The 25143-nt window shown below is 33.6% G+C and overlaps 1 protein-coding gene across 1 annotated transcript in view; it reads right to left on the bottom strand.

Moving 5' to 3' along the window:
• LOC113517039 (CUB and sushi domain-containing protein 2) overlaps positions 1 to 21540 on the bottom strand; it is a 93612-nt gene extending 72072 nt beyond the window's left edge. Inside the window, exon 1 of the mRNA XM_052895453.1 lies at positions 21277 to 21540. Coding sequence (XP_052751413.1) covers positions 21277 to 21337 — 61 coding nt within the window. The 5' untranslated portion in view covers positions 21338 to 21540. The remainder of the gene's footprint in view (positions 1 to 21276) is intronic.
• Positions 21541 to 25143: the final 3603 nt, after the last annotated feature.

The raw sequence follows: 25143 nt of genomic DNA, 5'->3' as shown, positions 1-25143 counted from the left end.
AATGTTATTAAAATCCTTTAAATATTTATAATAATAATACCTAATAATGAATCTTTATTTTCAGGTATATACTAGTTACATAGTACATAGTTTACAGTTACATTATTAATTATACAAACTATTATTATTATTTTTAAAATACACATTAATTACAAAATACTAATTTAAATTATTTCATTATAAAATCTTTTGTCGTCAGGTATGTAGTGAGGAATACAGTCTTTATACGTGAGTGAGTCAATAACATCCAAATATCTTTACAAACGTTTGGATTTATAATTAATTACAGTCCATATAAGTTACATTACTGAATGTTATTTATTATGCGCCTGATATTATACATTTGTAAATGGCTCGGCGACCGCGCGACCCTGGTGAGTGGTCGAAGGTCGACTGGTAACGCTTGCAGTGACCATTTTACTGAGCATGTACCACTGAGGGTAGTCGATAGCATAACAATCTTGTCACAAAACGTAACAAATATATTTGGTTTTTATATTTTTTTATATAAAGTGACATTCACGACATGGCTCAATGAATGACGATCTCCGGGGCGCAGCGGTAAGCACTTTGCTTTGCGTAATGTTGATCCGGGTTCGATTCTCGGTTAGGTTCATTTGTTAAATGAACTTTCCAAAATTTAAAGTCTGGGTATAATGAGTCATGTCTTTAGATGTTTGCGGCCTAGTACCACAGGTTATAATTTGAGAATCAGGTTTTTCATATAATTATGTGGCATTTTATTATTATTTATGAATTTTCAAACTGAAATATCAATGGACTAGTTGACATAGAATCGGTAACCGTTGGATGAAATACCGCGATTGAAAAGTGTAGTGTGGGACGACTTGCGCCTGCGGAAATGATGAGCCGGTGATTATGCTCGGTAGATGCCTTAGGAGTGGCTAATGTCCAGCAGTGAATTGCAGCTGATTGTGACATGATGATAATCTTCTATACCTATAATAAATCTGTAGAGAGGTCAATTCTGTACATGAAATATATTTCCAAAATAACTATCAGAGGGTGATTAGTGATCGATACTGATGCCAAAAATGAATTCAGTAAAATTTTTGTTTGTCTGACTTTTCATCATGCTACGTTCAATAGGAGCAGAGCAATGAAGGGAAATGTTGGGAAAACGGGAGAAGTTACTCCATTTTTAAACTTCCGTCGCGTGTGCAGCCTTAATGGCCACTTTTTAAAATATAAAAGTGTCCACCCGTGCAAAGCCGGGACGGGTCACTAGTAGGTAATAAGAAATGATACAAATAAAAAGTGGCAAGCCGGAGCAAAGTAAAAAGTGGTATGTCTGCAATCAATCTTTAATGAAAGAATTTCCTCTATCATATACTATTCTTGTATTCACCAAGTAACGTGTGGTCATATATCTAAGCTATATTTAAAAAATACTTCGAGTTTTCGTAGCACTTGTTGTGATAATTGTAGATAGTTTTATAAATTACGATTTACAATCAACGATGCACCAGAACGCGCTTTACAATGCGGCAAAGAAAATTAAAATTTCGTCACAGCAATTTAAAGTTTATATATTCTTGGCGCCATAACGGTTCAACTAATGAAGTTTAGGATGCACTTTGTATCTGGTATGAGAAAGGAAACAGGATAGTTACATTACATCCCGATCCAAAAATATGCCCCAGACGTGGACGGAGTGCGGGCGTATCTAGTAAATTTATGAAAAATTACCAGGAGACCAGAAAGCTGAATGTCGAGTATATAAAATATAAACATAACAGAGTGGTATTAAGACTCGTTATCCTTAAAAGTACACTGTAAATTTACATCATAGGCACATGTGAGTAGCGTTCTTTGAACTCAGTACTCCCAAATTAATCCTCATTGCGAGCAATAAATATAATAAAGAAATATTATCAACAAAAATAGACTTTGTTTTAGATTTGCAAGAATATTTATTGTGAAATAGCTTGCTATTGCTTTTGTCCAATGATATTGTTCAATATTGCAAATACATGACTAAGCGAGTCGTTCTGGGAGAAAAATTGGAGAACCACTATTGATTCGAAAGCGTCCAACATCGCTTTTTGAAGGGCCGAACGCCTTTACAAAAGGTCTACCATCTACCTTGTATAATGCCGGCCATAGATAATAATCTATGTCGTCATTGCTCGTGGCCAGTTCACAAAGCTTAGTCTATGGTCGTGAACCGCCTACGGTATGATTTCATGAATTGCTACATTTGCGCACTACTAACATAATACGGCATTCTTTTTGTAACTTTAAATAGCAAACTCATCTTATGGAAAGTGGTAAACGGCAATTGTGAACCTTAAAGATTATTATCTTGACATCTATGGTATCCTAATACGTTATTCCTGAGTACTAAGATGGGGGAGACTTTGTACAAAAGTCGTTTGCTTACCTCTGCCCCACTCATGTTTCGGTTTGAAGGGTAGGATATGGTAGTGAATTTATAGGGTACATAGGCATAAATATAAGGAATGGCAACGCATGGGGGTATCATGGCCGACACAGTATACTCTATTATGTCCATGGTACTGCTCATGTTTATAGGCGACGGTTACCGTTTTCCATCAGGTGAGCCGTCAGCATGTTTGCCGCTCTAAGTTGCATAAAAAAGAATAAAAAAAATTATGGAACAATCCGAAATTGAGCGTTATTATTTGTAATATAGAATAATCTTCTACAAGGAGCATAGTATGTTTTTAATAGTCAGTTTCTGTATACTTAGAATTGAATGTTTCATTTGGACAATTCTTTAGAAAAAACATAGGAGTAGGATAATGTTTTTTACAAGTATGTATATTTAGTACTAAGTTCTTGGTTAGTTGATTAGAAATAATAACATCTAATTCAATTAATAAAATAATGCTTGTTTGCTATAGACATGTCTTATCTCTCACTTGAAAGTTTTGTCTCATACTCAGATAATTCTTTAGAAAAACAAAATAGATTTAGGGGGATAGTAGTTTTTCTACAAATCTGTTTCTAGTAGTAAGTTCTAGTGTACTAGATTAAGAATTGAAAATCTTATTTCGATAGTTCATTAGAAAAAAATTGTATACAGATTTATTGGATTTCTGTTATTTATATCGATTCCGCAACAGCTCGTATATCTGACAGTAAGCAATCAGTGAGTGTTATTTCGCCTTCATAAATTTGATATACCACAGGAAAGGTCATTATATCTTTTCTTTGTCCATCATTCACACAGTTTTGACCATCACGGATTTCAAAGCAATGTTTTGCGGTTGAAATTGGTGATTTACAATTTACTGCACATGTCGATTACAACGGTCCATTGTTTTAGTTCTCAGGGCTATAAAAAATCACTACTGAAGCTTGCGTGTTACAAAATTACTTTTTATTTGGTGTAATATATTTCTTAGTATAGCGATACTCGCCCTGGATACGCACGAGTAAATTGGTAGATCTCTTTTTCTGAAAATACAACCCGTGTTACTTACTGATAATAATGTAGCTTTCTAATTTTGGTAAACGTATATGTGAATGAGATGTATATATCTATGTATATATATATATATATATATATATATATATATATATATATATATATATATATATGTGTGTGTGTGTGTGTCTGTGTTTTTATGTATCTAAAGTTTATATATTAGTTAATAAGTTTTGTAATTAGAAGAGGGCCCAAGACTTCACGACACAGGGAATCCTAGTGTGAAGTTTTGGGAACAAACGTAAAATTAAAACATGTATTTTTGGTTTTAATAAATATTATTATTATTATATTAGCTTTCTATAGGAGAATTTCTTTTTTTAATCGATTAAATATTTTTGCCAAAACTGTGATTGATATGGCTAAAAACGTATTACGCCCACCTTAAAACTAATATAATAGGAAAAAATTCAGTCAGTCTACTTTATACAGGCAGACAAAATTTCTAAAAAATATTGTTTCGGCTTCTATTTAGAGCAATAAGAGTCTTATTGCTCTAATTCATGACATTTTTTCTTAAATATTTCCCATGTACAAACATCATTTCCTACATATTTTTATCATATTAATAAGATTTTAATATGTTAATTTTGATTAAATATTGTAGATCAGAACAGGTCACGTTCACAGTATTGTCGCTGGTTCATAAAAGGATTTTTTTTAATGCGTGATTTTAATTGACAAAAACGTTGTTACATGTATATACAGAGAAGGTATGGGTGTCAGCCAGTCCGGAACCGGTTGGACAGGTGACGTCAGTGTGTGGGCCGTCAACTGTTTCTGCAAATACCATATTAAATAAACACGTCATTATACTTATAATTGTAGTGGACGTTTAATATTTTTATTAATTCATTCGTCTCGGTGACATTATTATAGAGATGTATCGAGGAGAGATTCTCTTTCTCGTGGGTGTCGTAAGAGACTAAGGGTCGAGTCGAGGGTCGGACAGCAGCGTTTCTCTTAAAATATCATGAAAGGCTAACTGTATTTACCAACCTATCAGACAAGCATGGCAACTACTGGTAAAACCTCCCAAGGAAGAGGCTTTGGAGATGTTTTAAGAGGACCGCTGCTGCCCATCTCTTGTCCTCCCTTAGTCGCCTTTTACGACACCCATGGGAAAGGAAAAGGTGATGCTGGGACTGCAAGGCCATAAAATAGTACTTTCGCGAAACTACTGTGATGGTCCCCCCCCCCCCCTGTGTGTGTACCCCTTATAATAACTACCCTCTAAACTAAACTACACATGGAAAACCTACAAAGCCTAAGAAAGCCTACGAAGGCTTAACCTAATGAAAACTCATGAAAATCTAATGAAAACTTACCCTAAGGAATGGCCTAACACCCTCAATATAACCCCATACCTATATTGCCTTATATACCCCAAACACCCTATGAATCATATAACCTTTACAATAAACATATAATATTGAACAGATCTTATAGTAGAACACTTGATCATTTGGCCAGATAAATAAATGTGTGATCGTCTAGTAATGTAGGACCCGTTGTGTGTGTAATAACCAAAAGGTTCTTTAATTGGTATATGACAGGAGTTAAATTATGAAGATGATTGATAAATCTTAAGGATTAAGAATAATTAACGAATTATACTCATAATTCATGTAACTAGGAAGTTATGTTCATTTAATAGTAAATTACAGAACAACTGTAATAATAAAAAAATGGGGGAGCGGTCGGGCCCCTCACACGCCCGGACCAGTGGAAGACTTTCCAACTATCTATAACTCTTCCTCCAAAAGGTAGGGAAGGGTATTACTATTTATTAATGCACTCTGATGGTAATAAGGGAATGAGTATTCTCAGTTCCAAACCAAACATAAGTACATTTACTTCAACATTACAGTGGCTCCACCAGCCCCACGATGCTTCCAGTATAAATTAGTGTTTGCCAGAGGCAAAAGGATCGGAACTGAAATCCCAGGATCACTCCGACACGAGAGCTTACTCATGGGTGATGACCCTTTCAGTCCTATATGGCGACATAGAGATCACCCACTAACAGTACGAAACTGTTTCCCAGCGTCACCCTGTTACGAGCTTACTCAATGGGGGTTTCCCTTCGGCTCCACAAGAGATCAGACCAAGAAGCGAGATCACCCAGACACCAGAACCTACTTTAATGGGACATAACCTTTCGGCCCTATAATGTGACATTAGAGATCACCTGTGAAGACAGTCCGATAGAGATGAAGATTTGTGTGATAGGGGATACCTTCCACACCCTGGAATTGGCCAAGCCATATAATGTTGATAATTGCTATATCATAACATAGCATTGTCAATTTAATATTATTTACTTAATACCAAGAATACTCAAGGTTCAAGTTACATCTGTTGATTAGGCCAGAGCCTAAGAACGAGTAGTCCAACCCATAGGTCGAGAGCTACTAAAAGTAATGAGTGCTATTGAATGAACTATAAGTCCAGTCAATTATATATAATATTATTGTTGATTAACCACATTGTGAATTAACCAATTATTTATTCAGAGAGATATATCTAAAGGAACTATAAGTCCTTTAAAAGACACTGATTAATCACAAGTTAACAACGTCTCGTGAAATAACCAGTTGGGTTTTCTATAAGTTTGAGGACACTAAGTCCAACAAGCTATTATTGTGTTGAGAGTAATAGAGATCTTTTGTAATATTTGTAGAGGTTTGATTAATCACATTGTGAAATAATCAGATTAAATAATTATGTAGCTTTATAAAGAGGACTATAAGTCCTAATTGGTTGTTGTCATCAGTACTGATAAATTACACATTAAAGTGCCAGGTCAATTATTATATATAGGTATATAGGAAGGACAATAAGTCCTATTTGTGTATGTTGTAGTAGTAGAGGCAATATATTGCATAATTATAATGTGAAAGATATAGATTAAATATATATTTGTATAGAAAGGACAGTAAGTCCCATACAATTATTGTAGCTGTACTATAGTTATACTATATCTACTTCCTTTTAGTGTCTTAGTAAACCTATTTACTAAGAGGATTTCTCAGATAAACAAGTGTTTTAATGTTTAAATCATCATGATTAAATCCCTAAGAAATTAGGTCTTTAAATAATTATCATATCATTTAAGTGAAATTTCTCATATAAATAATTCCAATATTTCCCCTACAGTTATTATAAAATAACTGAAAATTATATAAATTTTCTATAGACCTAGATATAGAATCATAACGTGTATAATCTCCTTTTGTTTGACATCTGTCACATTAATGACGTATTGAATGACGTATTGATGTATTGAATTGAATTTTGATTATCTATCACAACTGTCAACGTAACAAATACTAGCAAGTTTGTTTATTTGTATTTGTTTAATATAATTAAATATAAAATCATCATATATCAACCGTAATATACAACTACATTATCAGTGACATAAATAATCATGGTTTACACCAGAAATAATTAATAGTATCCAGTAATGCTGCAGTTTTATATTCATATCAGTAGCCAAGCTTACTTTCAAATTCAAGAATGAACAGAAGATTAGAAGTTTAACATTCTTATTGCAATTGTATTTGCAATAATATATACATACAATACTAATTATCAAGAACATTCCTCGAATACATTTGTGGTGAAGATTTTCCCAATATGCTATCTATTTGATTTCTAACCTCTAATGTAAATTTATTAAAGAAGTGAATAATCAGTGTTAGTGTTTGCTTTATTAATATTTAAAGTAATTGTCCTAACTTGATATTAATAGGTTCATATCTCCTTGAATACAGTCCGACTTAAACATATAACTCAATAATTAAATTTATAAAATACTAATATTATATTTTACTACTTGTATATCTCCATACTATTCCCATAAAATATTCAAAACATGTATATTAAATATAAATCCAGTAAATATTCACTAATATTAACCCTGTCTGAACTTGTCTAGTCAATATAACATGAACAAACAACACACATACAAAACTTATCGCCAGGACAACTTCCTTTCTAAATATGAGTAAAATACATAGCTTCACAAGTGTCATACAGTACCAATTTTATACTGAACCTCATACCTAGTTAAGAGTAATTATTGACAGAGAATCATTTGATAATTTTATTACCATTAGGAATTAAATCCACACCTATAATATTAACATAATTAAATATTATTAGTAATCAATAATACACACAGAATTGTTATTATCAGCTTGCTTACTACAACAAAATCAATATTAAAGTTTATAATAAATCAAGACAAAATATCTATTTAAACAATACAGGCTTGTTTACCATAAACACCCCACAGTCACATGAATTTATCTAGTAACACAATTAATAATGTATTAAAAGTATTACATTCACATAATATCACTTGCAACAGTTAAGCTGTTTCTTTGTACATCTGGTGTAAAACAAATCCCCACATGTAGTCATGGATAATCAAATATAGACTAAGAATCATTAATCTGGTCGACCGAGTAATGGTATAAAAACACTTCACCATGAAGCGTTAAGTATGAACAGATATTCCAAACCAACACTGTAATAGTGTAATAAATACAAATATTTCATCATCATCATCGTCTCAACCATCACCAACCCACGACTGAACACAGGCAATTTCCACCGACTGACACAAGGAACGGCCCCACAATACACATAAAACAGTCACTCCAAACAATGGGGGTAGCCCACACCGCACTTGCATTTACAGGGTCGCCACTCAATAACCCCTCTCTCTCATCAATGGCTGTTTCCCCAGCAATGAGACCAGACCATAGTCACTTTAGTCTATTATCCTCAATAAATAAATACTTTATAATAACTAGATATGAAACTAGTTAGTATTGTAATAGTTCAATAGTTGATTCAATAAGTATTTTCCAAAACTGGACAATTAGAACATTGAATCAAATTGATGAAGTTCTATCAAACGACCATATAATTGGATTTTGTATATGAGTAAAATAACGTAAGTACGTAAATTATATTGATGTAAACTTTGTTCAAATGTGATTGCATTTAACGATATACGCATTACCTAAAGGTATATGGACTCGACTAAATACGTATTTTAATAGTTGTTGGGAAAAATATTAAGTATAGACTTTGCCTGTGATCACAGTCAAAAATCTAACTACGTAGTAATAAATGGAACAAGCTCACCGGATTCTCCAGTCTTCTATTGATTAATTTCACACTCTTAATCGATAGTGATACACTAAGATCTCAAACCCCTTCATCGATCCAGTCCCTCCTCGATCTATATCCCAGTTATTTTTTTTATTTTATTGCGCAATCCCTAAAACACGACTCCCGCGCCATTTGCCGTCCTTTTTTTTTTGTTTATTTGTATTGCGCAATTCCTAAAAAGCGACTCCCGCGCGCCCGCCGATCTGCCGGCTCTCCTTTTTTTTCTATTTTTTTTTTTTCTCACCTAGTAACGTCATAGATTATGTCACCGAAGGGTAGATATTTCAATAATCGGATTTAGCCTATTATTCGAACTGAACTTTTCTTTAAATTCAATTTAATTATATGTTAACGTATTTTGGTATTTTCTATTAAATTGATTATCGAATTTATAAAACTTTAAAGGCTCTCATAGACCTTATTAAACTGTGTTATATGCATCCTTTTTACACCTGATGAGAAAAAGGTAAACTATAATTTGGTTATATATAAAATATAATATATTTTTGTTTAATTTATTTAATTTTCTTGTGACATCCACTACACCTTGGAAACACATCAAAGGAGTTTCCCCCCTGTGTCAATATTTCATATATGGTAACGTCTTCTCTGTACACTATTGTGAACCTTGACTTTAAAGTCTGTTTATATTAAATAGCTCAGCTTTCGCAGCGGTCACCCATAGGAACCCCTGTTTCTTTTCTATGTACTTATGGCATTAAACCCATTGTACTATAGGCGAACCGTCACACTACTAAATTAAAATAATTAAGTTCAAAATTAGGTTTAGGGAACAGGAATTAGAATCGGGCCCAACGTATCGATTCGTGAAAAGTGTATAATAATTCTTACAGTAGTTTCTTAAGGAAGGTTTGCCTGTCTGTCAGTCGATACTTATTATATATATCTGGTTTTAATCTTTCACTAATTCACATTAATTTTTTTTATGATTCAAATATGGCTAACAAGCTGACGGCTCACGTCGCTTAAACAAGTACATCACAGTTAGTATACTATGACGCCGATGATAGCCCTCGTAGTTTGCCATAAAAATGGTAAACTACATATATGTGTTTCTATTCCGTTAAAAAAAGTATCCATTTGCTTTGTAAAAGATGTATAAAATTATATTAGTACGAATAAAAATGAAAATAATAATTAAAGAAAAAAACGAGTAACTATTTCTTTACTGGAGTTACGTGAGAAATAAATATTAATGTATTGAATTTTATTAATTACATATTAGTGCGAGCGGCAGATAAGAAACCGGTAAGTAATTATAAACATCGCTACTCACAACCTTAATCCGTGGATGACTTTCTCTCAGAAGCCGTCATTGGTCCGTTCGCCGGTGATTTAACAAGATTTCTTAGCCTCTAGCCCTCTACATGGATTCCTATTAATATTAATATCGAATTATGTGTTATTAGGTATATTATACATTAAGGATGGACAATATACAGAATGTATAGTTACAATATCTATATATTAGCCAAATATATATATATATATATATATATATATTTTGGTGGGTGAAAATGTAATGGTAACTAACGGGATACGCTGGCGGAGCACCAGTGAATGGTGATAGATGAGAATGAAAACAGGCCAGTTAGGCCATCATGATGAATTCACAAGTAATTTAACCATGATAGTTTCCAGGGAGAACCGCGAGGAGGTCGACCTGGCTGGGTATATTGCTAGCAATGGGATTCTTAGTCTCCATTACTGACAATCTCTTCCCCCCAGCCAAATATAATGAATATCAGTTAAACCCGAAGAAGTTCACCATTAATGTTCTAACCACCCAATATATAATAATATTGGCGCGATACCGATATTAATCATGCCTGCTGTATATACACAGCAAGCATGATTAATATTGGTACATTCAGTAGCAAACTCAAATATCCCTATATTTGAGTTTGCTGCTGAAGTCTATATCTCTATACTACAAAGATTTCGACTGCTTGAAAGTCACTTTTACCAAAATGTGGACATTTCAACAACCAAAGATAAAATAATATTCCTCACTATACGCTCTCTCTCTCTCTTCAGCCGTACACTCTTGACAGAGTGGTCGTGGTTTTTACAGTGACAGTGGATCGTCGATGAGGCTCTCCTTCGTGATTGAGGTCCTCGCAATATGTCTCCATCTACTTTTGTTCGATGCCGAGCGAGAGCATTCCATAATAGACTGCTGTGTGGCCGTTTTGATGAGGTCAGTCCATCGCGTTGGTGATCTACCCCGAGAATGTTTGCCTTGTACCGTTCCTTGGACAATTAGACGTTCCATACAATCTTCATTCCGGATGATATGGTCGAAGTACTTGAGAATTCGTATACGAACAGTTGACGACAATCTCTCTCTGATTTTCAGTTCGTTCAAAATGGAAACGTTAGTTCGAAAGGCAGTCCAAGGGCCACGAACGCTACGAACAGTTAATTATGAATCATTTAAATATCGCATCGATATATGTACTTCTTTTTTCGATATCTACTTTAATCAGGTCAACCAACCCTACTTTAATCAATGTAGGGTTTTTTATTTAGGTTTTATTAATAAAATACAGTCCATATTAATCATTAGTAGTTTTTATAAATAAGTGAAAGAATTTTTTTAATCGATTAAGTTTTTTTTTTTTTATTTATCCATTACAACAAAATATCAAATCTATCTTCATAATATTTGTTAAGTAACAGGTAGATCTCTGGACTCACACCATTCATTGACCTCTAGAATCATAAATCTATTCGCTGAATAATTATATGAAATTGCATAATTAGATTACGTTAGAATTTTATTTAGCTATTAAACATGATCGGTAGACAGCTATAAAGTTACATCTTCTATGACCTTTCAAAACAGCATTAAAAAATTGTATTCATATTACATTGTAATCAGCTTACACATTTTGAAACTCAAGAATTTCATGAGATTGATTGTAAAGATATTTTAATTTATTAGGAACTTTTTGCCTATGTTTCATTTACATCACTGTTTAGGCTATTTGTCAAAGCAAAATTTGAGTCCAACTCAAGTAATGTCAATGCCCCATAAATGTAAAAATGAAAATTCATGTGTACATATGTTTTTAATGAATTAAAGAAATAAATATAATTTACTGGCTTTTACCTACGATTTCGTCTGCGTGACCGTAATATATTCCTAGTAGACGTAGTAGTCCTTCTCCATCCTGTATTGGATAATTGAGATACACACGAGAGCGTGTATACCAAATTTCATAGTGATTGGTAATGCTGTTAGGGTGTTGTAAGGTAACAAAAAATGAATAAACAAATTTCTATATCTATACTTATAATAAATCTGTAGAGAGGTCAATTCTGTACATGAAATATATTTCAAAAATAACTATCAGGGGGTGATTAGTGATCGATACTGATGCCAAAAATGCAATCAGTAAAATTTTTGTCTGTCTATCTGTCTGTATGTTCGTTATAGAAACAAAAACTACTCGACGGATTTTAACGAAACTTGGAACAATTATTCTTCATACAGGCAGATTATAGTACACTTTTCATCACGCTACGATCAATAGGAGCAGAGCAGTGAAGGGAAATGTTGGGAAAACGGGAGAAGTTACTCCATTTTTAAGCTTCCGTCGCGTGTGCAGCCTTATTGGCCACTTTTTAAAATGTAAAAATGTCCACCCGTGTAACGCCGGGACGGCGTTAAAATATGAGTAAGAATTAACACATTCACAAGTGTTCTTAATTGATTTGGTCATGTTAGTAATTTTGTATTTAATGTAAGTATTGATTATCTACAATCAAAATTGTAAGTTGTCATTAAATTGCGTATTCTTGCTTAATAAGGTCATTTGCAATTACAGTATATTTATGTATTGTCAGTGATTAATATAACATTAATCGTAAAGTGCAATGACCTTAACTAGCATAATTAATATATAATATATATACAAATCTTTATATATTACTTTATTATACTATATTTAATTTAAAATAATTACATTACAATTTCCATTATTTATATTATGTTATTATTCATATTGTTAATATTTTTACTTATTTATTGTGATTTATTAATGTAATTATATTTTAATGTTTATCAAACACAAGGCATGCTGTGGTTGCCTATAAATGTAAGAACAGTTAGATTTAATCTACCAGTGTATTGTACAGAAATATTTAGCTGTATCTTATGTTGGTAATCCTATAAATAAATAAATATAAAATATATAAAGATTTTTGAAATTATGCAGAATTTTTTGGACCGCGAACCTTACTTGTGTTATTGATTTATGCCGGCGTACTAGTGAGGGGTAGGAATAGGTGAGGGTGTAGTCAAGTCAATTGGCCCATGGTAATTAATTTACAAGGAGTCAATCAGGGTGGTATCCAAAGGGGACATCAAGGAGGTCAGCCTGACAGGGAGTATTGCTTACAATGGGGTAGCTAGTCCCAGCTACTAAACAGAAATTAGCATTTTGTGGAATATGTCTTTATATCAGTAAGCCTTCACAAATGGTTAATTATGTTTTCTCTAAGTTGTTATGTAATGACTTTCTCTAGGTGACCTATGGCCTGAGCTATGGTTTAGTAATGATAAATATTATAAAAAAAAAGTTCCGAAATGAAAGCCGCACAGTTATAATGCTTAAAATTTGAATATGTTCTTTAGGTTTTTTTTTACATTAGCACAAAGTTAAACACATTAAGAAATAATTTTCCACTCATAGTTAAAAACAAATTTATTGATGCTTTAAGTTTTATGCTTTATAGTCTATGACTTATCGTGCATAATATTTTCTGAAACCACATATTTTTACCATCATATTAGCTATAATCTAACCACTGCGGGGGGAAAAGGATTGTTAGCATTGGAGTTTGACAGCCCCATTGCCTCCACCTCCATACTGCATATACCTCCACGTGGTTCCCCCTGGAAACCATCATGAACAATTTTTGTTGAATTCGTCACGATGGGCTAACTGACCTGCTTCATCCTCACCTATCATTCTTCACTGGTGCCCCGCCGGTGTATACCGATAGCGCGGGTGGGGTTACCTATCTATTATTATCCATAAAAAAAAAGAAAAATCTAACCACTGCTGAAAATAGGCCTACCTCTATTGAAGGATTTTGCTAGTACTTAGTTATTTTATTTTAAAAACGAATTTACAAGTCAAACTGGCTAAATGTTAAGGTTGGGGGGAAAGGGATTGTTAGTAATGTATAATGAGAATCCCATTGTTAGCAATATACCTAATCAGGTCGACCTCTTCGCGGTTCTCCCTGGAAACTATCATGGTTAATTCCTGATGAATTCATCATGATGGGCTAACTGGCCTGTTTTCATTCTCATCTATCACCCTTCACTGGTGCTCTGTCAGCGTATCTCGTTAGCGCAGGCGGGGTTACAATACCATTTTCACCCATCAAAAAAAAATATGTTAAGGCTACCGAAAAATTTATAATATTATCTAAACATACCAGATTTATCGCATTAAATTTAATTTCATTAAAGAGGGACGACGCTACCTATCCTTCAACCAATAAGTTCTCTTTGTCGCTTCCTACGACACCCACGGGAAAGGAAGTGATTTATTCTTTGTCGGTACCACCCTGCTAATTTTTATACAATTATTTTATTTGCCTACATAACCTTTTTTACTAGATGTTTTACAACAATTAAATGAAATTTAATAATCTTATGTATTGATTATAACATTCTGTTAAGCTAAATATACTCGTAATAAAATAATGTGAAATCAGTACTTGGTTCTCCTTTGGGAGCTATAGGAATGGAAAATTATCAAGCAGTAGTTCCACTAAAAGTATTTACAGTACATAACACCCTTAGGCAAGCAATTGTATCAGAGAATGTAATATTAGTATCGTAATAGTATAACAGTATGTATTCTATGATGATCATGCTGCAGTTCATGTCTATAAGCAACGGTCACCATCGGTGAGCCATCGACTTTGGTACCATTGTAAGTGTGAGAAAAAATAATATTATTTATAAGCTTTGTCCGCGTCTTTGTACGAGTAGCCGGTATAAAAAGTAGCCTATGACCTTCCCCGTCACAAACACTACGTGCATTCCAAATTTAGTAACGACTGTTTGAGTCGTCAAGCCACTAAGGGGTAAGAAACAAAGTCACTTTCACGTTTATAATATTTATATATAACTAGACTACAGAATTTCAATGAAATAATTTTTTTTTATACAACTTAGAATGGCAAACAAGTTGACGGCCCACCTGATGGAAAGTGGTAACCGTCGCCTATAGACATGAGCAGTACCTATACATAACAGAGTATACTATTTCGCCCATGATACCCCCCATGTTTTGCCATTCCTGAGGACTCAGATGTTATTCCTCTGTACCCAGTAAATTCACGCCTTATCCCACCCTTCAAACCGAAACACAGCCATGCAAACACAACTGCTTTACGGTTGAAACACGAATGGGACAGAGATTTTTTTATAATAATAGAAATGTGTGTTACAATATGCATGTTCATTTGTTCTTTTATATAAAATTGCGTGTCCGGAATCCGGATGTCCGACGAAATACAAGTGTATGTGCATAAAACTCTATTGTGTGTTTGATTGCTTATCTATCAGTAGAACACATACAATATCATCAACATTATTTTAGTCATTACCTGTTCACTGCTAAACATAGGCCCCATAGATTGCTATAAGGAACGATCCTAAGCCATCTGCATCCATTGATTCCCTGCAATGCATTTGAAGTCGTCACTTCATCCAGTAGGAAATCGTCCTACACTGCGTTAGCTTTAATGGAGTCGCCACTCAAGAATCTTTTTTCCCCATCGGTTGTCGGTTCTTCAAGCTATGTGACCAGCCCATTGCCACTTCAGTTTGCATATCTTTCGGGCTATGTCGGTTACTTTAGTTATTTTGGGGATAACAATGGATTTGCCGATACAATAGCATACCAATACTTAATATGGAATACGTACCTACTGACCTTTTTAATTTAAAAATTATGATTCTGTTATAAAATGTTTTACCGACCCGGTATCATAATCTCATAATCTATTCGTTAAATCATAAAAATGTCAGGAGTTATCGAAAACATGTAGGAATTCACTTTCTATTGTCATTCTAATCTATAAATATAATAGCGATTATCAAACACATCTTAATTCTTATTACAAACACAATGACTAAATCAAAATTCACTCTCATTTAAAAAAAAAAAGTTGAGCGCATCGATTAAACTCGATTGATTGCGAGTATTTATTGTCTACTCTGTAATATTCACAACAAACGTGTGCCGTATGCAATTGTGATAAAGTCTAAGTAAGATTGGCTGTTTGCAAAATGTTTTGTATATGTGGCTTTCACTTATCCTTGCGGTGGTGTGCGTGTAAGTAACCGGCTGTCATGTTCCACTGAACGACATCTGTACCGGTTCCTGGTTGTGTTCCCACTGTCAGTTACTTCGGTTTCACTGGGTATAAAATATACATATAAATTAAGTACACTGGCCACTTTTAGTGACGGGCCACTGTTGATTGCTTGGGGTACATCTGCGAAATTAGTTCAGGGTACATAGGATTAATAAATTTTAAGTTTAACTGGGTATAAATATTAGGTAATTTTTTTTAAACAACTTAGAATGGCAAACAAGCTAACGGCCCACCTGATGGAAAGTGGTAACCGTCGCTTATAGACATGAGCAGTACCATGGACATAACAGAGTATACGTTTCGCCCATGATACCCCCCATGCGTTGCCATTCCTGAGGACTCAGATGTTATTCCGCCGTACCCAGTAAATTCACGCCATACCCCACCCTTCAAACCGAAACACAGCCATGCAAACACAACTGCTTTACGGTTGAAACACGAACAGAGCTACCCAAGCAATCGACTTTTGTATAAAGTCGCTCTCTGGTGTATAGACACTTTGCACTGGTCCCTTTAACATCTGGTCAAAGCAAGTTTTTTGAGACACCATAACATAGCATATCAGCTGATATTTGTCCACTGCTGAACATAGGCCTTCCCCTATTGCCCTATTGGAGGATTTTGCTAATAGTTGCCATGTTTGGCAGGTGGCTTGGCAACCGTAGTTAGGCCTTGGTGATGTTTTAAGTGGGACGGTGCTGCCCATCCATTGATCTATTTTTGGGATATATGTATATTTGGGGTGTTAGTAACTGGATATAATAGTCTATTTTGAGGGGAAATAAATCAACATGCGAACAGTAGACCTGATTAGTATAGATGAGATATAAGCGCTTTAAAATATAAAAAAAAAATATTAAGTATCTATCTAATAACTATGCATTATATTATTTACAGTGTAAATTTTGCACTCTCGAATAAGTATTTTTTATGCTTATAAAGAATAAATTAATACATATGAGAAATAACAAATTTCCGAAATAATTAGGTATATGTAAAGACGTTAACTATTTAATAATGCGTAAATGGATTAATGAACTTAATTAAACAATTCATTTACTTACCAAGTAAATGAATCAATCCTAAACTAACATATAATACCTATTATATCATAACAACAGTTATAAGCTGTTGTTTATATGTTTACATGTTTTTATATAAAAACAGGGGGCAAACGAGCATGCGGCTCGCCTGATGATAAGTGACTATTGCCGCTTATGAGCACTCGCAAAACCAGAGGAACTGCAGGTGTGCTGCCGGCTTTTAAAAAGTGACCTTGTTTTGAGATGTTTTAAGAGGGATGCTGCTGCCCATCCCTCGCCCTCCCTTAGTTGATTCTTACCATACCCACCGGAAAGGAAAGGGTGGCCTATTCTATGCCGGGACCACACGGCAATTATTTATTATATATAGATATTTCATTATAAATCCTGATCATAGATAATATTTTATATGTGACCAAGGTATATAATACAAATGAATTTGTGTATTTTTCATTATATTATTCAACTAGCAGCCCGTCCTGGCTTAGCATGGGTGAATATTTTTACAACATTTTAAAAAGTGATTATTGTGACATAACGGTAATAGTTGGGAATATAGTATCGCGAAGTTTTTTGTAGTTATTAATATTTTCTTCAATATTCTAGAACATACTTTTTTTCTATCACCAATAGTTTCCGCAGCGCACGCGACGAAAGATATTTTTTATTAGCATTTTATACACCTTCATTTATGTTACTAAAGTTTTAGTAAGGATCCCTAATCTTTTCCAGCAATAAATATAGCCTATGTTACTCAGGGTGAATGTAGCTTACTAATGGTGAAAAAATTTTTGAAATCGGCAAAGTAGTTTTTGAGTTTATTCATTACAAACCTACATACACACAAACATATAAATCTTTCCTTTTTATGATACGGGTATTAGTGTAAATGTAGATAGATATATTTGGTTTCTAACTGAAGTGTGAGATACTAAGAAATAACGTTGGTTATTATGATAGAAAAAAGTAAAATCAGTATTATTATTTTGTCTATAGTTATGCACTGGTGTTTCACGCCTGACAAGTTAGGTACTAGTATATTATTTAACCGCATCAGTGATTACGATCGGACATTAGCATATAATGAAGTTAGCTAATTAAAGTAGGTATCTAAAGGTGTTTTAGCATTAGTATTTCCAGTTTTTTGTTATGATTTTGCAATAAGCTTATTATGTTTTAATGAGATTGTTTATTATACTTATCAAATGTAAAAATTACATACATACATACATATCTGTCACGCCTGTCTCCTATTAGGGTAGGCAGAAACAATGGAACGCCAAATGCTTCGATTCAAACAAACCTCTTTCGCTTCTTCCACATTCATGAATCTTTTCATACACGCTCGCCGGTTACGGGTACTTTTAATTTGGCCCTTCTTCAGCATGTCGTCTATTTAGTAATAATATAAAATTAGTTCGAATATATTAAGATTGTAATTTAACGATTTCTGTCTATGAGAGATATTTAAGAAAAATTAATATGCCGGGTCTTGACACGACCAATAGATGTCGAAACAATATATTTTTTTAAACTTTATCTACCTGTATATTAGTTCCATTATAACACAAAAGGTATTGCACCAAATTGAATGCAGCTTTACAATTGTATTCTTGAAGATCTAATTTCAAATCTGGTGTATGTTTTATCTTGTTAAAACATTTAGAAAGGGTTTATTTCGTTGATTTTCTTACTTCTGAAATCTACGCGTACGAGATAGAAGACAAAAAGCTAGTCATTATATAATAGTATTCTCTTTAGTTGTCTACTGTTGGTAGATTGGTCATAGATTTATGACGATAATCGACTTCTTCGCAATTGAAGTTTTACAATGTATCTCCATCTTTTGCTGCTCATTGCCAATCGAAACAGCTACGCAGTGAGGGCTGCTGTGTGGCTGTTACGACGGGGTTAGTTCATAGTGTTGGTGATCTACCTCTACTACCTAAAAACGGAGGGAAAGGGATTGTTAGTAATGGGTTCTAACAGCTCCATTGCTAGCAATATACCCTATCAGGTCGACCTCCACGCGATTCCCCCTGGAAACCATCGTGGTTAATTCTTGTCGAATTCTTCACGATGGACCGACTGACCTGCTTTCATCCTCACCTATCATCTATTACTGGTGCCTCGCCAGCGTATACTGATAGCGCAGGCGGTGTTACCGTTGCATTTTCACTCATTAAAAAAAAAAAACTATCGAAAGACGATGATTACTTTTTTGCTTGTGTAAATACACGAGAAGTGGAAGACATTAATTATTTGTGTTTATTGATTGTTTTAAAATATCACGATAAATATATTTTTATATAAGTGTAAAAGAATAGAAGAGGCAAAATGCTGGACCACCTTATACGACATGACGATTTTTTTAAGAGCATAGTAGAAGGAAAGATAGAGGGCAAAAGAGGAAGAGGAAGACCGAGGAATAACTACATGGGACAGATAAAGGAAACACTAGGCGTCATGTCGTATAGGGAGATAAAGGATATGGCCTGGGATAGAGCTGGTTGGAGGAAGATGCATAAATTAGTTGCACCGACAAGAGGAAACTCTTAAATGAAAAGAGAAGAAAAGTGTAAAATTAATGTAGCCGGCAGCTTGATTTAGCCATTTTTTTTAAATTTGTATGTTATAATAATGATCTTAATCTTTATTTTACTACTTACAAGGAATATTGTACAGTGTATAACTATTTAAGTTTGAACTTAAAATAATTATCCTTGTGAGAGTCTGAACTAGGTCGAAACCGGTACTACAGATCTCCAGGCTCTATCCGGGTTTGTACTGTGTTTTCTAGATTGTTTTCTTTTTTGTCCTATAATTTATTACATTATTATTAAAGGCGGTTTTCCTTAAATGAAGGATATAGTTCGGTTGAAATGGTTGAAAGAAACATGGTTGCTACATATAAATCTACATTTATTATAAATGAGGAACTTGGTTTTTCCGTTACTTATCTCTTAATACCTTATTAATTTAATGTTAATCACACTAAGCGCATCCTAGACGTCGAACTTTGAAAAAAACTTATAACTTTCGACAAAAAAAAAAAAAAACAAAACGTATAATAAGATCACAACTTACGAAAAAAATAACAATATTCCATGATACACCTATTTAATGGGAGAAATTAAAACCGTTACCAAAGAACAGGCAGTGTGGTCTAATGACCTTTGCCTGCACAAACAGTCGGCGAATTGAAAAATGAGCACTGCGGCTATAAAATTAACATGTTTATTGATTTTTTACGTCCAATAATTATTATAAGCTTTCAAAAGTGAAAGTCTTACAAAAATATTGATATTGATGACTTTATGTAAATCAAGACTTTCAGATGATGCAGGTATTAAAACTTTATCTTGTGCAAATCTCGACATGTGTGTGTGTGTGTGTGTGTGTATGCGTGCGCGCATGTGTTTCTGTATGTGAATTTGCTTTTTTTCTTGTTTTGGCGACTTAATTGGTATAATATAGGATGACTATTATATTCAAAGTTTTTATTTTCACTAATATATTTTAAGCTGAAGTAACATCAGTAACCGCATACCATAGGGCCAGCCTTATACTTTTTTCTTACACTGATTATTGTATTTACTTTTTCTTTTAAAAACTTCGTATTATTGTGAGTACTGTTGAAATTTCATATACAGTATTGCTGTTGTATTGGCTTACTTAATGTATAAGGTATCCATGTTTATGTTAAAATAAATTTTTGCTTCAACACAATATGAGAATAATAATATGAATGTTAAAATACCTATATTGTGATTTCAAAGGTGACTCAGTCGACTCGCACATCCTTTTTGGATCTATATAGAAAAGTAGGTATAGTCTTGTTGAGCAAATACAGACAAGATTACAACCCTAATTAAAACCGATCACAATAAAAGGTGACAAATATTAAATTAGTATTTTAAAAGAAATATATTATTCTAAATTTTATTTCTAGCCAGATTGAAAGTGAAAAATTAAGGTAGTTATACACTGCAGTAGCTATAAAGAAGAACGACATTTCGACTGCTCCAAATCTAACAAGCGATACAAAAACACCGCCGAGGTTGAAACTATCTGTAACGTTCTCGATTAACATTCGCTTTACAAATTGATTTTTCGCATAACCATTGTTCCACTCACCTTGAGCCGTAGCCGGCGCTTGAGCAGCGATCCAAATAATAAGGGGAATACACAGTAACATATTGGTATTGTCCTCAACTATCACATAAAATCACTTGTTCATATTCATCACATCATCCACTGCACACGGTGAATTCAAAATAGTGCGCGAAAGTAAAAGTTCGCCATCAGCGGTCGACGTGAGTGGTCGTCAAAGCTCGGTTGTCGTGTCTTAGTTGGGCGTCCGCGGCAGACTGGCGGCCGCGCCTGTGTGCCCCCACCGCAAGCTGCCTTTCACCGTTACAGTTTAACCTAAAAGACTGTTGAGCAAGGCTCCACGATGACTGACATTCAACAAAAACGGGCCACCGTGTACGGAAATAGTCCTGGGAGATTTTGGCTCGACTAAGGTCGTATATGGCTGTTGGGAGTGGAGTTAGAAGGTTGTATTTGACGGAATGAAGCGAATAGTTTGTGATGCTGCACCCAAAATGAACATTTGTTTATCACGGTGCAATTAAAAGTTAGAGTTGCACTTGATAGTGTTTTTTATATTCTTAATGATAATGAATCTTATATATAAAAATCTCGTGATCGTGACCCAAATTCTCCGAAACGGCTCGACCGATTTTTATGATTTTTTTTATCTAAGAGAATAAATCGTAAAGTATATTTCATCTCTCTAGGTGTTTATAATTGATATTTAAATAGAGTCGCCAATGATTAATACATATTTTTATTATTATTATTATTTTTTAATATGTTAAATTTTAATAAATAAACATTTTTAATAAATAAAGTTTAACGACGTATAATAATTATGATAAAACATGCATTTTAAACTTACACTTGGAACAGCTAGTATAGTACATATTGAAATATACAGGAATGTATTTAAATGTATGTTTAATAATATACTAGCAGTATCCTGCGGTTTCACGCGCGTGAATTAGTATATAAAGTATCCTATGTGCTAAGTTAGGATATAACATATTCGTATAATAAAGTCCATTTAAATTCGTTCAGTAGTTTTTGAGTGAAAGATAAATAAACATCCATCCATTATTACAAACATTTGCAATTATTATATTAATAGGATATCTTGTAACTATATAAATGTATGTTATGTAAAATAAAACACACATATAATACATATTATGCATAAGTACTGTATTTATATTGTGTATACATTATGCACAATATAAAGATTACCACCTATTACTGTTATTATTATTGTAAACCTCCAAGAAAAGAGCATATTCCTTTTTAAAAGGCCGGCAGCACACCTGCAATGCCGTAGGTGTTGTGGGTGACCATGGGCGGCGGTAGTTACTTACCATCAGGTGAGCCGCATGCTCGTTTGCCCCCTGTGTTGTAAAAAAAAAAACATTGTTATTGTTTCAAATAAAGAATTATTATTATTACTTAATTATTGTTACTTCATAATAAGTTCCTAGTCATATCGTCGGCATGCTCGGTGAACGCGTTAGAGTGCGCCCTCGACCAACATGCTCATTCACTTCTCCCTATATCACCTTACTCAATGGACTAGCATACAATTTGCTTTATCTAATACATTTTTATCTGTGATAATTGTGACTGGAAGAACAATGAAATAGTATGCCACTTAAAACTGTATATATTTGAAGTAACAATAAAGGTTTTTTTTACAACACAGGGGGCAAACGAGCATGCGGCTCACCTGATGGTAAGTGACTACCGCCGCCCATGATCGCCTATAACACCAGCGGCATTGCAGATGTGCTGCCGGTCTTTTAAAAAGGAATATATAAAAAAACATATATTAAAAAGAATAATATAACAATACGAATATGTATATAAAAAAAGCTGACTAAGTTGCCAGCAACAGTAATATTAATCATCATATCCTCTGCTGAACTTAGACTTCTATCACAGACCCCATAAGGAACAGTCCTTAGGTACCTGCATCAACTCCCTGCAATGCATTTTTAGGTTTTTTTTTGATGGGTGAAAATGGTATGGTAACCCCGCCTGCATTAACGGGATACGCTGGCGGAGCACCAGTGAAGGGTGATAGATGAGAATGAAAACGGGCCAGTTAGCCCATCATGATGAATTCATCAGGAATCAACCATGATAGTTTCCAGGGAGAACCGCGAGGAGGCCGACCTGGTTGGGTATATTGCTAGCAATGGGATTCTCATTCTCTCAGTCTCCATTACTAACAATCCCTTTTCCCCTGTATTTTTAGGTTAACGCTTCATCTTATAGGGGGTCATAATATAGGCCTTCCCTATATGGGGAGTTGTCAGTAGTTGCCAACCAACTTGGCGGGTTGGCAACCTCTTTAGTTTTGATTATGTTTTAAAATATAACCAAAGCAGTTTCAGTTTTAAGGGTGGGATATAGCAGTGAATTTACGGGGCACAGAGGTGGGTAGCATGGGAGGTATCATAGGCGAAACAGTATAGTCTGTTATGTCCATGGTACTACTCATGTTTATAGACGATGGTTACCACTTTCCATCAGGTAGGCCGTCAGCTTGTTCCTCATTGCAAGTTTAAAAAAACATGCAGACAAAAATTCCAAAAGTTTATCTTTTTTTCTATTGCTATTATTAAGAACTGTCAATAGCAGTTTTTCTTAAATACATTCTATGTACAGATAGAAGTCTAAATACATTTTTATTATATTAGTAAGATTATTAACATTTATTCAGGTTCGTGACCAACATTCCAAATATTTATTTAGAGGAAAAATTAAACTCATTTGTAATAGACACTCAATATATATATTTATTGTGAGATACGCACAATTAATAGATTCTGTTTGGATATTACGTATGTACATTATTCGTTTCCCAGAGAGGTACATGTTCCACTGGCTGGATAAAAGGAAACACAGTTTTAGTGTGCTATTTGAAATTATTCTAAATATTGTAACACGACATAGAAGAATTCCGATAAAGAGCTTTATGTATTATGTTCTAAATGTCTAATTTGTTACAGTTTGCATGTACAGTCACATGGAATAATTTATATACAATTTCGATTTAAATAAATAAATATAATTTGAAATCGGGAGTTTCTATTTCCTTACTGATTCGTTTCTGGTTGCAATTACATATTTCCTGAACTTGTAAAAAATAATATACGAGAAGTATATTACTGTGTAGTTATGTAGTAGACATATATGTCTAAATATGTTTTTATTTTTACTTGGACTGAATTTTTATTAAAGTATTTTTTTATTATCAGTAATATAATTAATTGTACAAAAGTCATTATTTCCGTGTTACTTTTATATTTCTGCTGTTAAGCAGCTATATTTGCATGATTATTTAAATATTAGGATATGGTACATGACAGTGAAATTAGGTACTAGCTAAGAATAACTGCATAACATGTTAATCGTGAGGAATTCCAACACATTAATAATATATATATATTCCATATGTATATTCTGTAACATCACAGACTAACAGATAAGTAGTCTGTTTCAGGTTGTGTAAAAAGAAATTTAATATAATTCAAATACAAGAAATATGCATATAATATTGCATGTGACTGTACATAAAAAGTGTACTACTGTTACGACTATTACAAATATTGTAATAATAAAAGAAACTCTTTTTTTTTCTTAATATTTTGCAGCTATAGGTCTATAATGAGTTTTGAACAGTGGAACGGTTTAGTTTTATTTTTATTGACTGACTTACTAAATTATTAGACATACTTTAAATATATTTCAAAAATACGCCAAGTACCAGTCGCATATACCTACACCCCGAGGGTTCCGTCTATAATTTTGTTCTATATTTATAGTTATAAAAAAATAAGACATGATTGTTTCGGTTTCTTTTTTTAAACTTACAAATAGGTTACGTATTTTTCTTTCATCAAACAT

Source organism: Galleria mellonella, unplaced genomic scaffold (genome assembly GCF_026898425.1).
Source record: "Galleria mellonella isolate WM207_F2 unplaced genomic scaffold, CSIRO_AGI_GalMel_v1 utg28, whole genome shotgun sequence".
Classification (NCBI taxonomy): Eukaryota; Metazoa; Arthropoda; class Insecta; order Lepidoptera; family Pyralidae; genus Galleria; species Galleria mellonella.
This window is presented reverse-complemented; position numbering and strand designations above follow the sequence as displayed.